Source organism: Pelobates fuscus, chromosome 3 (assembly GCF_036172605.1).
Source record: "Pelobates fuscus isolate aPelFus1 chromosome 3, aPelFus1.pri, whole genome shotgun sequence".
Lineage (NCBI taxonomy): Eukaryota > Metazoa > Chordata > Amphibia > Anura > Pelobatidae > Pelobates > Pelobates fuscus.
In genome coordinates this window covers 89,317,332-89,331,085 of record NC_086319.1, presented here as the reverse complement: position 1 = coordinate 89,331,085, position 13,754 = coordinate 89,317,332, and the positions used below count along the sequence as shown (strand labels likewise).

Here is a 13,754-nt window from a genome sequence, read left to right as displayed (position 1 = left end):
GCTCACCGGCCGAGGAGACCTAATGCGCATGCGCGGAAATTCCGCGCATGCGCATTACGTCTCCCCATAGGAAAGCATTCAAAAATCATTTCAATGCTTTCCTATGGGGTTTTGAGCGACGCTGGAGGTCCTCACACAGCGTGAGGACGTCCAGCGACGCTCTAGCACAGGAAACCTGTGCTAGAACCCAGGAAGTGACCTCTAGTGGCTGTCTAATAGACAGCCACTAGAGGTGGAGTTAACCCTGCAATGTAAATATTGCAGTTTATGAAAAACTGCAATAATTACACATGCAGGGTTAAGGGTAGTGGGAGTTGGCACCCAGACCACTCCAATGAGCAGAAGTGGTCTGGGTGCCTGGAGTGTCCCTTTAAACCTGGAAATGCATTTATGAGAGTGACAGGTTGCACAATGAAAGTTGGCCCATTACAAATTTTAGAAAACAAAAGTGAGAATGGAGAAGAGAAAAATAACAGCTGTAACAACCGCTTCTGGAGAATTCCGTAAAGTCATAATGGGGATGTATTCCAAGAATCTGAAGATTCTCCTGCAATGTGCTATAAACATCGTTTAGGGTGTTAGGATTTAAACTCATCAACAGATCATTTACTTCTTCAATTGTCTAGTAACAGCCAAGCGAACATGTTAAGTAAACTCCACTGAAAGCATTGCGATTAGTAAAACCGGTCAGAATTAAAGACCTTACTTTGGTAGTGTTTACTATACATTTCTGAACAAAATGTAAAAAATTATGTATTTGCTTGTAGGTTTCCTTTTCTGTATGCATGTATATTACTTTAAATGCTGAGTTTTCCCTCCCTTGCTAACTTGGTAAAAATAAGTAACTAAATGAAACAGACAGACAGACAGACAGACAATCAAGACAAGTTTCTTGGTGTGGTTCAACTTTAAAACGTGCATTTTAATTTGTTAGAAAAAGAAACAAAAATTGTAACAATGAGGGCAAAATCTAGCTTTCTATTATAAATACATATGACAAGTCAATGCAACTGACAAATTGTACTGTGCTTAAACTTCAGCAGATTAGCCATGAGTGGTACAATGTGGGCTTCATGCTCAATGCCAAATGTAGTAATGAAGTTCATATTGATGCCAAGTACCAAATGTTATGTCAAAACATTATACGATAGATTGTTCATTGTTTTCAGATGATGCTTCATCACAGCTCTGTTATCTTGAAGTTTACTGTGCATTTAATAAATCATTCCTAAAATTCTCAATTTTGCTTCAGATTATAAGCGATACATACTGAACAAGTGTTGGCATCATACAATCAAAAGAACTTGGGACATATTACAGATACCACTTGGCCTAATTCTATCATTACACTATGCATTTGTAAATTTTCTTAAATATGCTTGCCCTTTGCATGACAATATACTGTACACCTACATATAAATGTGCACACACACATACGCACACACATGCACACACACTCATATGCATACTCATATATATATATATATATATGCATTCATATTCTTAGATATTCATTAAAATATATTTATCATAAAGTAAACAGAACTGATAAAATGCCCTGTAATATTTGCTTACATTATGCTTTATTTAATGATACCTCAAAAAAGAGTATAGTCGCATTGCATAGATAACACGTTGCACATTGCATTGCAGCTTCTGGTTACATTATTTTATGTAATGTATATCTACAGTACTTCATGTAGCAATATGTTCTTTGACCGGCACAGAACCCATTATACCGCAATCTCTGTAAAATGAAATAGTTCAAATAATAAACATTTAAAGGAACACTATAGGCACCCAGAACACTTCATCGTAATGCAAAATTCTGTTATTTTAGTTAGATGGTCTCAGCAGACAATCTGATTGGTGCTGGGCAGTGTTTTGCCATGCATACGCACTAGACTCCCAATGCTTCCCTATTGGAAAGCATTGGATTGGCTGAGATAATCAACATTGATGATCTCAACCAAAGAGGTAGAGCTTGAGCATGGAGACCGGTGGGGTGAGGGAGAAAAAGTTAATAAATCACCTTTATTAACCTGGCAGAACCTAAATTGTGTTTATAGTGACCGTTTAAATTTTTAGAAAACATACAGATGTAGGCAAGCAGTAACCTTCTATGTGTGGATTCGTACAGCTCTCATTAATCTCAGCCAGGTGCTCGAGGACTTTTTAAGTCAGGCTAGTAAAAGTTGCCATAATTTTCTGACATTTTCTTGTTGCATTTCTTTTGTCTTTACATGTCAGAATTAACCATAGAGAATGGTAGCTACTCTGCATGTTTTTAACTGTAGCTATGTATATAGCTGTAGCAAACAATGTATTTCTAACATGGGGACTGATTTGCATCTTAGGTATCAGAAGCATAACTATCATCATGCGGGTTTAATGAAACCCTTTGGCTTCCTGGTTCTTCTAGTCTCTCTATCCTGTGATCTGATTTTACTTCAGATACATGTTATCCAGATGATGTCACTAAGAGGGTGCAATGACGCCAGTCTTGAGATAATGACAATAAATGCAGAGTAAATAAACAGTCCACGGCTCGTCCCTAAGGTGCTTAATAATACTTTATAGGTGCCTCAAATCACAGCAAGATTTCCAATAAGTTATGGCCACGGCCATTCGAATTGGTCAAAACATCACTGTGATTGAAGGCTCTACTGAAGTGACCATTTATTTACCCTTGTAAAATTTTAGGTATGTTATCCCGATGAACCAAAACAACAAAAATAAACCTCGTTGAACATTCCACCACAGTCCCACTCAATCCACACAAATAAAATATGTCCTTATTTAGCTTTAGTTAGAAGATTATTGCCAGAAAAAAGTAAAAAATATACATACTTTGGAATGGGAAGCACTTACCAGCTAAGTACATTTATAGGATTATAAAATCATAGTAGAATTATAACAATCAAACACTGCAACAACAATATTCTGGACATTCCGATCCCCTAACAAGCCCACCAATTAAGTCAAGTTGAATAACTGGACCAGCTCCTTGTCATCACAGCTTTTGTATAATAGTTTCTCATCCAGTTATGAGTAATTGGGAGCTTAGCAATAGCCTAGGCATTAACAAACATGTGACATGCTAACACTGGTAACAGGAAAATCCAACATACAGGTGGCTGGTTTACCTACAGTCTAAAAATACTTCACCGTATAGTAGCCTGGAAGCATGCTCAAAATGCCATGTCATCAAGCAAATGAAATACATGAGCCAAGGCATAATCAGCTGTTGTTGCAGGCCAGTTCAAACATATTATGCTAGACCCTCTGTCTTTTAATGTATAATATTAAATGGAATGTTAACTTTTTGAAAAGGACAAAGGCCAGCTGATGGCATGGTGAACGATACATACTGCACTCCTATGGTTGAGAAAAAGGATTCTGGGATGAGCCCAGATTCAGAAGGGATTATTAGCATATTGCCTCTTTAATCAGTTGAGCCGAGTTGTTAACAGTCTGGTAATTATACCTCTGAATATTAAATCATGTTATATACACATTATTCTATAAAATATATATTGACCTCAGTTTAACATTTTTAATAGACTTGTCAAATGATAAAGAATCTGTTGGAAAACTTTCCAAATGATTTATCTAAAGAAGTCACCCATAAAGTCCAAGGAAAGTTTCTTTAACAGATTTGAATCATTTGAAAAACGTACCAAAAAATGTAAAATCTAGGCCATTATCGGATATTTAGTTGTAATTATGAATTTTAAATCCTTTTACATGTAATGCAAAATGATTTAGTTATAACAAATCACAGTACCGTTCTAGATGAGTACCATATAATTGTTATCAATACCCTATTGAGCAAAAAATACATATTTACAGTCTTATAAGATAGAACAACTTTTTGACTGCGTTGCTGGTTCACCCACTGGGACATTTCCACCATTTTCTTTTCCTGTAACAGCTGGACCTAAAGAAAAAAAAGAAATAGAGGGGAAATATATTAGTGATGCATTAAGGAATTTTGGACATAACAAAAAAACTTAAATATAACAGCTATCATCTAATAAAATGGGAAATTAATGGTCAAATTATTAGTCCGTAAAATCTGTCTTAATACTGATTCTTACCTTTCAAGAAAACTCGAGCCTGCTATATTTCATTACTTACTATACTTTTATTGACGGGGAAGTAATCCAAGAAATGTGGATCTACCCCAGGACTGGTTTTAGAATTATTAGAAATTTGCCAGCCTAGAGCTGCTTCTAAAATGGCAGCCTTCTATCTCAGGGAAACACTTGCTAGAAGTGAACAACAACATTCATTGCAAAAGAGGTCTACACCACACATCCTTTTTTTAGAAGTCTTCGTTAAGAATATTCGTTCCCTATGACAGTCCATTCTATCTGTAGTCTGAGAAAGGAATGTACACTGCACAGAGCAAAGACTGTGCTGGAGAGCTCTCTTAAACAGGCACAAATGGCCTCAATTACTACTACACAATTACAATTGCTACATGATCAAACTGACACAAAAGTTGGTAGAATAGTAAGCCCTGGGATGCTGGAAAAATATGAAAATTAGAGGCATTCCTGAAAAGAGGGCTGCGAGGGAGTGCCCAGTTTTTGTTCAAAATCTTCAAAATGGATTGACAAAAACAAACAAGCAAACTAAGAAACAAAACATAGAAAATGGAACTGAAAGACCTATAACAACAGGACCTCTCCAATATGAGAGCACATTTACTATTCCAGCATAACAAATAATATGCACAGGGAGATGAAATATCCTTACCTGTTTTTTGTGGCTGAATACCCTCTTTCTTTTGCCTCTCCTCCTCCAAAGCTTTCATTTTTGCTTCATACTCATCAGCCAAAGCTTTCCATTCTTTCTTGTTATTTAAAATCCTGTCATACATTGGCTGTATCTCTGGATGAAATCGTGAGAACTCCTAGGCCAAATAGAAAAATGTGAAGAAGTTATATGTGGAAATAGTGTTTTTTTTCCCTTAGGTATTCCTAATTTCTTCTGTTTTGGAAGTAGACTACAAATACTAGGCTTGATAATGCAGTGTGGCAATAGACTACTGTTAAAAAATTGTTTGTAGCATATGTGCTGTATATAGTGCTTAACAAATTTGGAATTGACTGATATTCTTTAACAACCAATTGTTATTTTACACGAATATTGGCTCTGGTTAGTAGTACCCCTTCTTAGAATATTTCAGATTTCCGGTATCACTAGTGTATGTTTACTATACACTGATCAGCCACATTAAAACCACCTGACTAATATAATATAGGTCCCCCTCATGCTGCCAAAGCAGCTGTAATGCATCGAGGTGGGACCTCCTTGGAATGGAATTGTCGTTCCAATACATGCCACAGATACTCAATCATACTGGGATCTGGGACATTTTGAGACAAAGGTAGCACTTTGAGTTCTTTGTCATATTTCTCAAATATTTCCTGAACAATTTTTGCAGTATAGCAGGGTGCATTATCCTGCTTAAAGAGGACGCCGCTATCTGGGAACACCATTACCATACAGGGATTGTACATGGCCTGAAACAATCACTAGATAGGTGGTCAAAGTAACATCCACAGGAATTCCATGACCCAAGGTTGCCCAGCAAAACATTGTCCATAGCATAACATTGCCTCCGCTGGCCTGCCTTCTTCTCATAGTGCCATCCTGCTGTCATCTCTTTCCAAGATTAACACACATGGCCATTCACCTGATCTAAAAGAAAACCAAGTTTCATCAGATCAGGTAACCTTCTTTCATTGCTCCATGGACCAGTCCATGGCCCCCATTGAAGGCAACTTTGGCGATGGACAGGGCACTCTGACTGGTCTGCAGCTAAACAGCAAACTACAATACACTGTATGTATTCATATAATCAATGTTATTAACTTCACTTGTCAGTGGTTTTATTGTTGTGGTTGACCTGTGTACCTTGAGATAGCGCCTCTAATGAAAATAGGAAATTTCATGATTAACATTCCAAACGAAAACTAAATTTTTATGCCTAGTTACCATGATTTATTAACAGGTATGGTTATGGATGAAGTGTACATTTAATGGTTAGAGTTATTTAAGGTTACAGGCTGACGCAAGACACAAAACATTAAGAAACACTATTGCGTTATCAACACAAATCTGTCTTTTCAGAGAAAATGCAGTGTTTACATCACTGCCTAGGAATACCTCCACTGGTCACTCCTCAGATGGCTGCTAGGGGTGCATCCTGGGGCAGTGCTGCACAGTGTGACTGACATTCAGTTTCTCCACCCTCTGCATGGAGACACTGAACTTTCCTCATAGATATGCATTGATTAAATGCATCTGTGTAACGAGATGCTGATTGGCCAGGGCTGTGTTTTGCTTGTGCTGGCTCTGCCCCTGATCTGCCTCCTTGACAGTCACAGCCAATCCATTGATTGGCTTAGAACAACACTACTGATGATTTCAGCCAATCAGGCAGATCAGGGACAGCGCCAGCAGCAGTAAGACTTTACTATATTTAACACATGTTAATACATGTTTGTCTTCCTGACCCTATAGTGTTCCTTTAAGTGTTCTTGTCCCTAGGTCTGGTTTCAAAATAGATGTTTCGCTTCACTTTATCCAATGCCAAGGCTCCCTCAGTGCTGCTTACCTCTTCTCTTCCCACAGCATCATGTAAAAGACATGTCCTCCTCTGGAGTCAGCCCAATCCCATGCTTCGCACGTGCATTAAATTTCCGCATAGGAAAATATTAAACCAATACTTTCCTACAGGATTGCAGTCACATGACAAATGCGTTCTACTTAGTTATTGCATCAGTAAGCACTTTTAATGGCTGTCAGGAAGACATCCACTGGAGGTGTGTTTAACTCTGCGATATAAACATAGTAATTTCTAAAAAAAAAACTATAGAACCACAGCACCCAGGTCACTAGATGAAGAAGCCTGGATGACTTAAGTGGTATTTTAAGTTTGAAATATTGTCACTGACCCCTCCTGCATGAAAATATGTAATTGTAAATAACATCATATCAATTAACAAATGGTTACAGTCTGTATGCTATATGCATTTGAGAATCTGACTTCTTTGTGATGCCACTGGATGTTACAATGTTAAAGGACAACTGTCACATCAAAACAAAGTTTTAATATAATATCAAGTTCTGAAAGTTTTTTTTTTTAATGAAGTACATCTAATAAAATGAGAAAAACCCATCCCTTCCTTTAGAATATGACATGATCATTCAGTCATATGTATACACTTCGGGTCTCCATGATCTTCCCTGCTTCACTCTATGCACAGAAGCAGGCAAGACTATAAAGACTGTCAGTTTTCAAACACTGTTTGGCCCAAATCAGCTCCAGGAATCCTGTCTAAAGGTATGGATGAGGTTTCTAATTATACTTCATTAAAAAAAAAAAAAAACTTGATGAAAGCATTATTATGTTAGAACATTGTTTTGAGGACACAGTTGTCCTTCAAACAAGTGTGCTCGGTAAAGTAGGGATTGTGAAGAGTTGAGAAAAGAATTGCAATTTTTTAACCAAAATAGCTGGACTGGAAACATTCTCCATCTTTAGCTCTTTCGAGCTTTTCTTTATTCATCTGTGCAATTCCCTTCTGAACCCTCCTTGATGGCCAGTTCCGTAAATAATCCCCAAAGAGTTTTAGCTTCAGCCACCATACAGCTAATCCCCCATGTGCTTATATAATGTTCGGATCAGTGAAGGGCAATGGGAAAGATTTAAGACAGATTTGTACAGGCAAGTATTCAAGTCAGCAAACCTTTTAAAAATAGCATTGGGTATTTTGATATATTATATATATATATATATATATATATATATATATATATATATATATTGTGATATAGCTCAATAGCCTGCCCTTCAACTGGTCCCAGCTCGTCTTATACAATTGTTGTTTGTATATGCCATTACACAGAGAATTTATAACATTTAAATTTCAGAATGATCCCACCCTAAGCAAAAGTCCGGTACCAAAATGCCGACACGTTATCTTTGTTAACATAAATCTGTTAACTCAAACAATCGTTTTGGCCTTTTCCTTGAGATGAAGTGAATAACACAACGAGAAAGGTGCCAATGTCTGGATGAACATTTTCACTTAGGGAGACACGCATCCAATACAAACAAGCCAAAAATAAAACTATAACTATAGGTGTTAAGTGGATATAAGTGAGTAATGTATTAACCAAACCATTACAATTCAAACCAATTGATGTGTCTAGCACACATTTTATCAAGTGATCAGCAATATATATTTACTGGGTCACAAACGCAATGTTTTATCCCTCACATTTATCTTTATCAAGCTTCATAAATACTAATAAAAATATTATTTTGGTACATTAAAATACTGAGTTGAAAATGTTTAAACAAAAAAGTTATCATCATTTTTTTTTTTTATTCTTTATTTTTATTCGTGCATGAAGTAACAGTAAAGCGTACAGCGCCACAACAGCTGCTGCAAGCGGTTTGTCGGCATTTCAACATGTGGCAGTTTATACAGCACAATATTTTGTATTAAAGCATGAAAATAACAAGATGGAAGCAGTTTCATAGGATTAGGAAACGTGGTAAACATGCAATTTGAACTGTGAAACACTCTGGATTATTATGTCGAAGGCAGTGAGACATGATAGGGTTACAGGCTAGCATCGGTAGACATAAGTGCCCCTTTAAACATGTTGATGTATGTCGTCTTAACTATGAGGCAGAAAAATGAATAGGTAGCATGATAACAACCGTGAAAATAACCATAAAAAAGGGAACTTAAAACATGCTGAGCAATGGTGCTTTCTATAGCATAGTAGCCGCTGGATGCGATTCATGCGATTAAGGCATATTTAATTGTTATGTTATAGTGATGTGCCTCAGGGCCGCCACCAGAAATTTTGGGGCCCCTAACTCAGCTCAGGGTCTGGGCCCCCTGGGGCCCGCCTCCAATCCCGCCCACAGGGTCCGCCTCCAAATCCCGCCCACAGGAATACACACAGACACAAAAACACACACTGATACAAAAGGACACAGACACACACACACACACAAAAATACATACTAACAGACACACATACTGAAACAGAAATACACGCATATAGGCATACGTACTGACACACACATACTGAGACATACACACATATACAGACACACAGGCATACATAGTGACAGATAGACACATACTAACATACATACATACAGACACACATGCATGAGGACTTACACACACATACACCGACATCACATACATACACACAGACATACATTAATTCATACTGGCATACATACATATAGACATACTGACATACTGACATACACACACAGACAGTCACAGACATTCTGACATACACACAGACATTCTGACATACATACAGACATACTAACATACACACAGACATACGTACAGACATTCTGACATACACACAGACATACTGACATACGTACAGACATACTGACATACAGACATTCTTACATACATACTGACATACGTACAGACATACTGACATACGTACAGACATACTGACATACACACAGACATTCTGACATACACACAGACTTACTGACATACATACAGACATTCTGGCATACACACAGACATTCTGACATACGTACAGACATTCTAACATACATACAGACATTCTAACATACATACAGACATTCTAACATACACACAGACATTCTAACATACATACAGACATTCTAACATACACACAGACATTCTAACATACATACAGACATTCTAACATACATACAGACATTCTAACATACACACAGACATTCTAACATACATACAGACATTCTAACATACACACAGACATTCTAACACACATACAGACATTCTAACATACACACAGACATTCTAACATACATACAGACATTCTAACATACACACAGACATTCTAACATACATACAGACATTTTAACATACACACAGACATTCTAACATACATACAGACATTCTAACATACATACAGACATTCTAACATACATACAGACATTCTAACATACACACAGACATTCTAACATACACACAGACATTCTAACATACACACAGACATTCTGACATACACACAGACATACATACACAAATACAGCTAATTTTTCTTACCTTTTTTTGCAGGTGGAAGGCTGTGGCTGATGGGAGTCGGCGTGGCTCCTGCGGGCTGCAGGCCTGTCCTTCTTGCCTCCCGCGCGGTGCTGAGGGGAGGGGAGGGGAGGGAGCTGGGAGGAAGTGACGGCCACTTCCTCCCAGCAGTACTTTGCGGTTGGGATTTTTTTTTAAGGGGCCCGGTCGCGCTATTGCACGGCCGCAGCGCTGACCGGGCCCCTGAAGATACAGGGCCCATGGGGTGGCCCTAAGTGAGTGGGGCCCAGGCGGCCGGGCCCCCCAGGGCCGCCGGGCCCGTGACAACCGTTATGGTTGTCACCCCCTGATGGCGGCCCTGATGTGCCTATGTGTATGCTGAAAGTTGTTACCTAAGAGAGAAGGAAAGAGGCAATACTTTCTCACTTGAGGACATTCTATTCATTGTATTATGCAGGCTAGTGCATCAATTGGTATGCTAGAGTGACATATGTATGCATATAACCAGTAAGGCTGCGGTAAGCAAGGGGTTAAAGTTGGGCCCTCAGTGTACCTATCTGAGTGCATAGTGTCCCTTTCTGGCAGCTCTGTGGTCTAGTTTTAAGTACAGCCTCAGGATCAGCCGATCCCCGTCAGCGGTGGTGGTGGTGCCTGGTTAGGTAAGTCCAGACCGGAATGGCATTGCTGTTGGCGTCGGGTGGTGTCGCAGTGAAAGAGCTGCAACCGCTCCCTTCCCCCAGCCCAAGCTGAGACAGGAATCAGTCTCTCGCGTCCACGGGTCACTCCGCGATGTGCGGTGGGGCTGTGGGTCTTTGGGTGCGTCGGACCCCGGACGACATTTCGGGTGTATGGGCGGTGAGTAGAGTGTTGTCTTTTGTGGCTTCCTGCCAGGGGGTGTGAGCCCCTTGTGGATACAGTCCCTGTGCCCCTGCTGAGCGAGTCCGGTGTGTCTAGGTGAGGAGTGGTGTCCTTGCACGGGAAGCAGGGGAGGCTTTTAGGGTGCTGCCCGGGTCCCTTCAATGGTGTGGGTTTCCGTCGCTGGGCTGAGTGTGGAGCCCGGGGAGGTCCCTTTGCTTGAGGGGATTGTGAGCTGGAGCATCCAGGATGGCTACCTCGGCGGTGCCCTGTCAGCGGCAAGGTCAGTCGTTTGGGTTTGTGGGCCCGTCGGGAGCTCCGTCCGTTTTGGCGCCCATTGCTTACTTTATCAGGGGAAGGGAGTTTGCGCCTGCTTAAGGAGTGTGTCGGTAATACCTTGGGCGAGCGTGTGGCCTTATTGTGAGCCTCCGCTTTTCTCTCTTTAGCCGCCGTCTTCTCCAAGAACATAGTTAGTCGTGGGCTCCCAGCCTCGATGCGGTCCCAGAAGCGCTGGCAGATTGCGTCGAACTTGGCCCTGAAAGCCGCCGCCCAGTCCTCATCTCTCCGCTGTTGCAGAGGGACCACTCTGTCGGCGGCCATCTTGGCCAGGCCAGGCCTCGTGGTGCTGTCATGGCGGCATGGCCCGGGTCTGTGTTCCAGAGGTATGTGTCCTATGCTGGAGGACCGGGATGACCCCCACCGGTCCAGGGGGGGGGGACAGGGGTCCGTCCGCAGTGAAGCCCTCAGTCTTGGCGGGGGGAGAGCGGCCGTCTCTCCTGCTCCCGCCTGTTGACTAGGCCTCCGATGGTCGTCGGGCAAAAAAACTCTCGTTTCGCCGCTTGAAGGGTAACATTCTGTTCCTCTCGGCATTCCCCATCGTTTGCTGGCTCTATCGGCCCCCTTAAGTCACGCTTGGGTCGGGAAAAAACGGTTAACAGCTGAGTCATGCAGCAAAGTTATCATCATTGTAAAACTTAATAGCAAAGTTAACAGAATATTACTCCTATAATAAGAAGTACATACCTTGTATACAAATGTGCAGACAAAATCGATGAAACCACACTGAAGCTTTGGAAGTTCTTCTGCTTTGTTCCTGTCCATCATTGGCTATAAAAGGATAAAACCAACATGACTAGACAATTAAGACTAACTTAAAGAGTAAAAATTAGGGATGTACAAAGCCTTTAAACACATCATGTTTTTTTTTATATTTTATATTTTCAAAAATGTCAATCTTCTTTGTAATACTGAAATACACGAACTCTTATGAGAGTTTATTCTGTAAGATGTTGATGGAATGTAAAAAAAATAGTGTATACTTACAATGGGATTTTGCTGCAATACAGTCCTTTCCAGGTCACCCTGCTCCCAAAACTCAGCAGCAACCAGAAGAGCCACCTGACAATTAAAATAGTTTTGTGTGTTATTTCAGAAAATGAAATATATCACCAGTGCCGGGTCCTGCTTTCAGGACTTAAGTATATTCCATCCAATGGATTAAAATTGTCCTTTAAAAAAATAATAATAATAAAAAAAAAAAAATACCTATTTGGAAATAATGTCCCAGAAGGGGCACAATGAAGGGAGATGCTAACGTGTTTCTTGTATGGCAATTCCTCTGATTACGTTCGTAAAAAAAAACATGTCTTGTACACACACACACACACACACAAACTGATAAACAGTAAGGGGAATATGTTAAAGGAACACTATAGTCACCTAAATTACTTTAGCTAAATAAAGCAGTTTTAGTGTATAGATCATTCCCCTGCAGTTTTACTGATCAATTCACTGTCATTTAGGAGTTTGTTTCTGTTTATGCAGCCCTAGCCACACCTCCCCTGGCTATGATTGACAGAGCCTGCATGAAAAAAAAACTGGTTTCACTTTCAAACAGATGTAATTTACCTTAAATAATTGTATCTCAATCTCTAAATTGAACTTTAATCACACACAGGAGGCTCTTGCAGGGTCTAGCAAGCTATTAACATAGCAGGGGATAAGAAAATCTTAATTAAACATAACTTGCAATAAAGAAAGCCTAAATAGGGCTCTCTTTACAGGAAGTGTTTATGGAAGGCTGTGCAAGTCACATGCAGGGAGGTGTGACTAGGGTTCATAAACAAAGGGATTTAACTCCTAAATGGCAGAGGATTGAGCAGTGAGGCTGCAGGGGCATGTTCTATACACCAAAACTGCTTCATTAAGCTAAAGTTGTTCAGGTGACTATAGTGTCCCTTTAATGAATAAAGGTTTGAAACCATTTTTTTTCATGATTATCTGTTTTTTTAAGAGTATGGACACAATTTTTAAATATACAAGTCTGAATTCTCTTAGCAGATTCTCTTACTGAATAATATTTTTCCCTTAGACCTTTGTAGGAGGAATGGCTGTTAAGTAAGTAGTGTGTCCAGTTGGTGATTCTTACCAGGTTTACAGCAAGGTCAACTACTTGCATTAAACCTAGATGACCTGCCAGGTGGTGGAACACCAGAGTCGCTATTGCGACTGGACCCTGAGGTACTGCCTTTCAATGGGGGCCCATACCAGGTAGTGGCCCTTCCTTGTTATATAGCATATTACCAATAGGACAATATACTAAATAAGAATTAAATGATCAGATGATCCTGCTATCCTCCTTCTTAGTATGCACTGCGGAGGCACATCAGGCTGTCATGTCAGAAAACTTTGACTTGCTCTCACATCATCCTTGGTGGAGGTATTGAGTTCTGTCCAAACTTGCCAAAATTGCCCTTCTCAGTCCTCAGGAAGCCATTGGATAGTGCAGAAGGGCTTACAACAAGCTTCCTACCT

At 40.0% G+C, this 13,754-nt stretch overlaps 1 protein-coding gene across 2 annotated transcripts in view; it reads right to left on the bottom strand.

Annotated features, from left to right (window-relative positions):
- Positions 1-382: 382 nt before the first annotated feature.
- PDE6A (phosphodiesterase 6A) overlaps positions 383-13,754 on the bottom strand; it is an 83,196-nt gene continuing 69,824 nt past the window's right edge. For both annotated transcript variants that reach the window (XM_063447332.1, XM_063447333.1), the window contains exons 19-22: positions 12,264-12,338; positions 11,964-12,047; positions 4,765-4,921; positions 383-3,940 (exon numbers count right to left, since the gene is read on the bottom strand). In XM_063447332.1, coding sequence (XP_063303402.1) covers positions 3,855-3,940; positions 4,765-4,921; positions 11,964-12,047; positions 12,264-12,338 — 402 coding nt within the window. In that variant the 3' untranslated portion in view covers positions 383-3,854. The remainder of the gene's footprint in view (positions 3,941-4,764; positions 4,922-11,963; positions 12,048-12,263; positions 12,339-13,754) is intronic.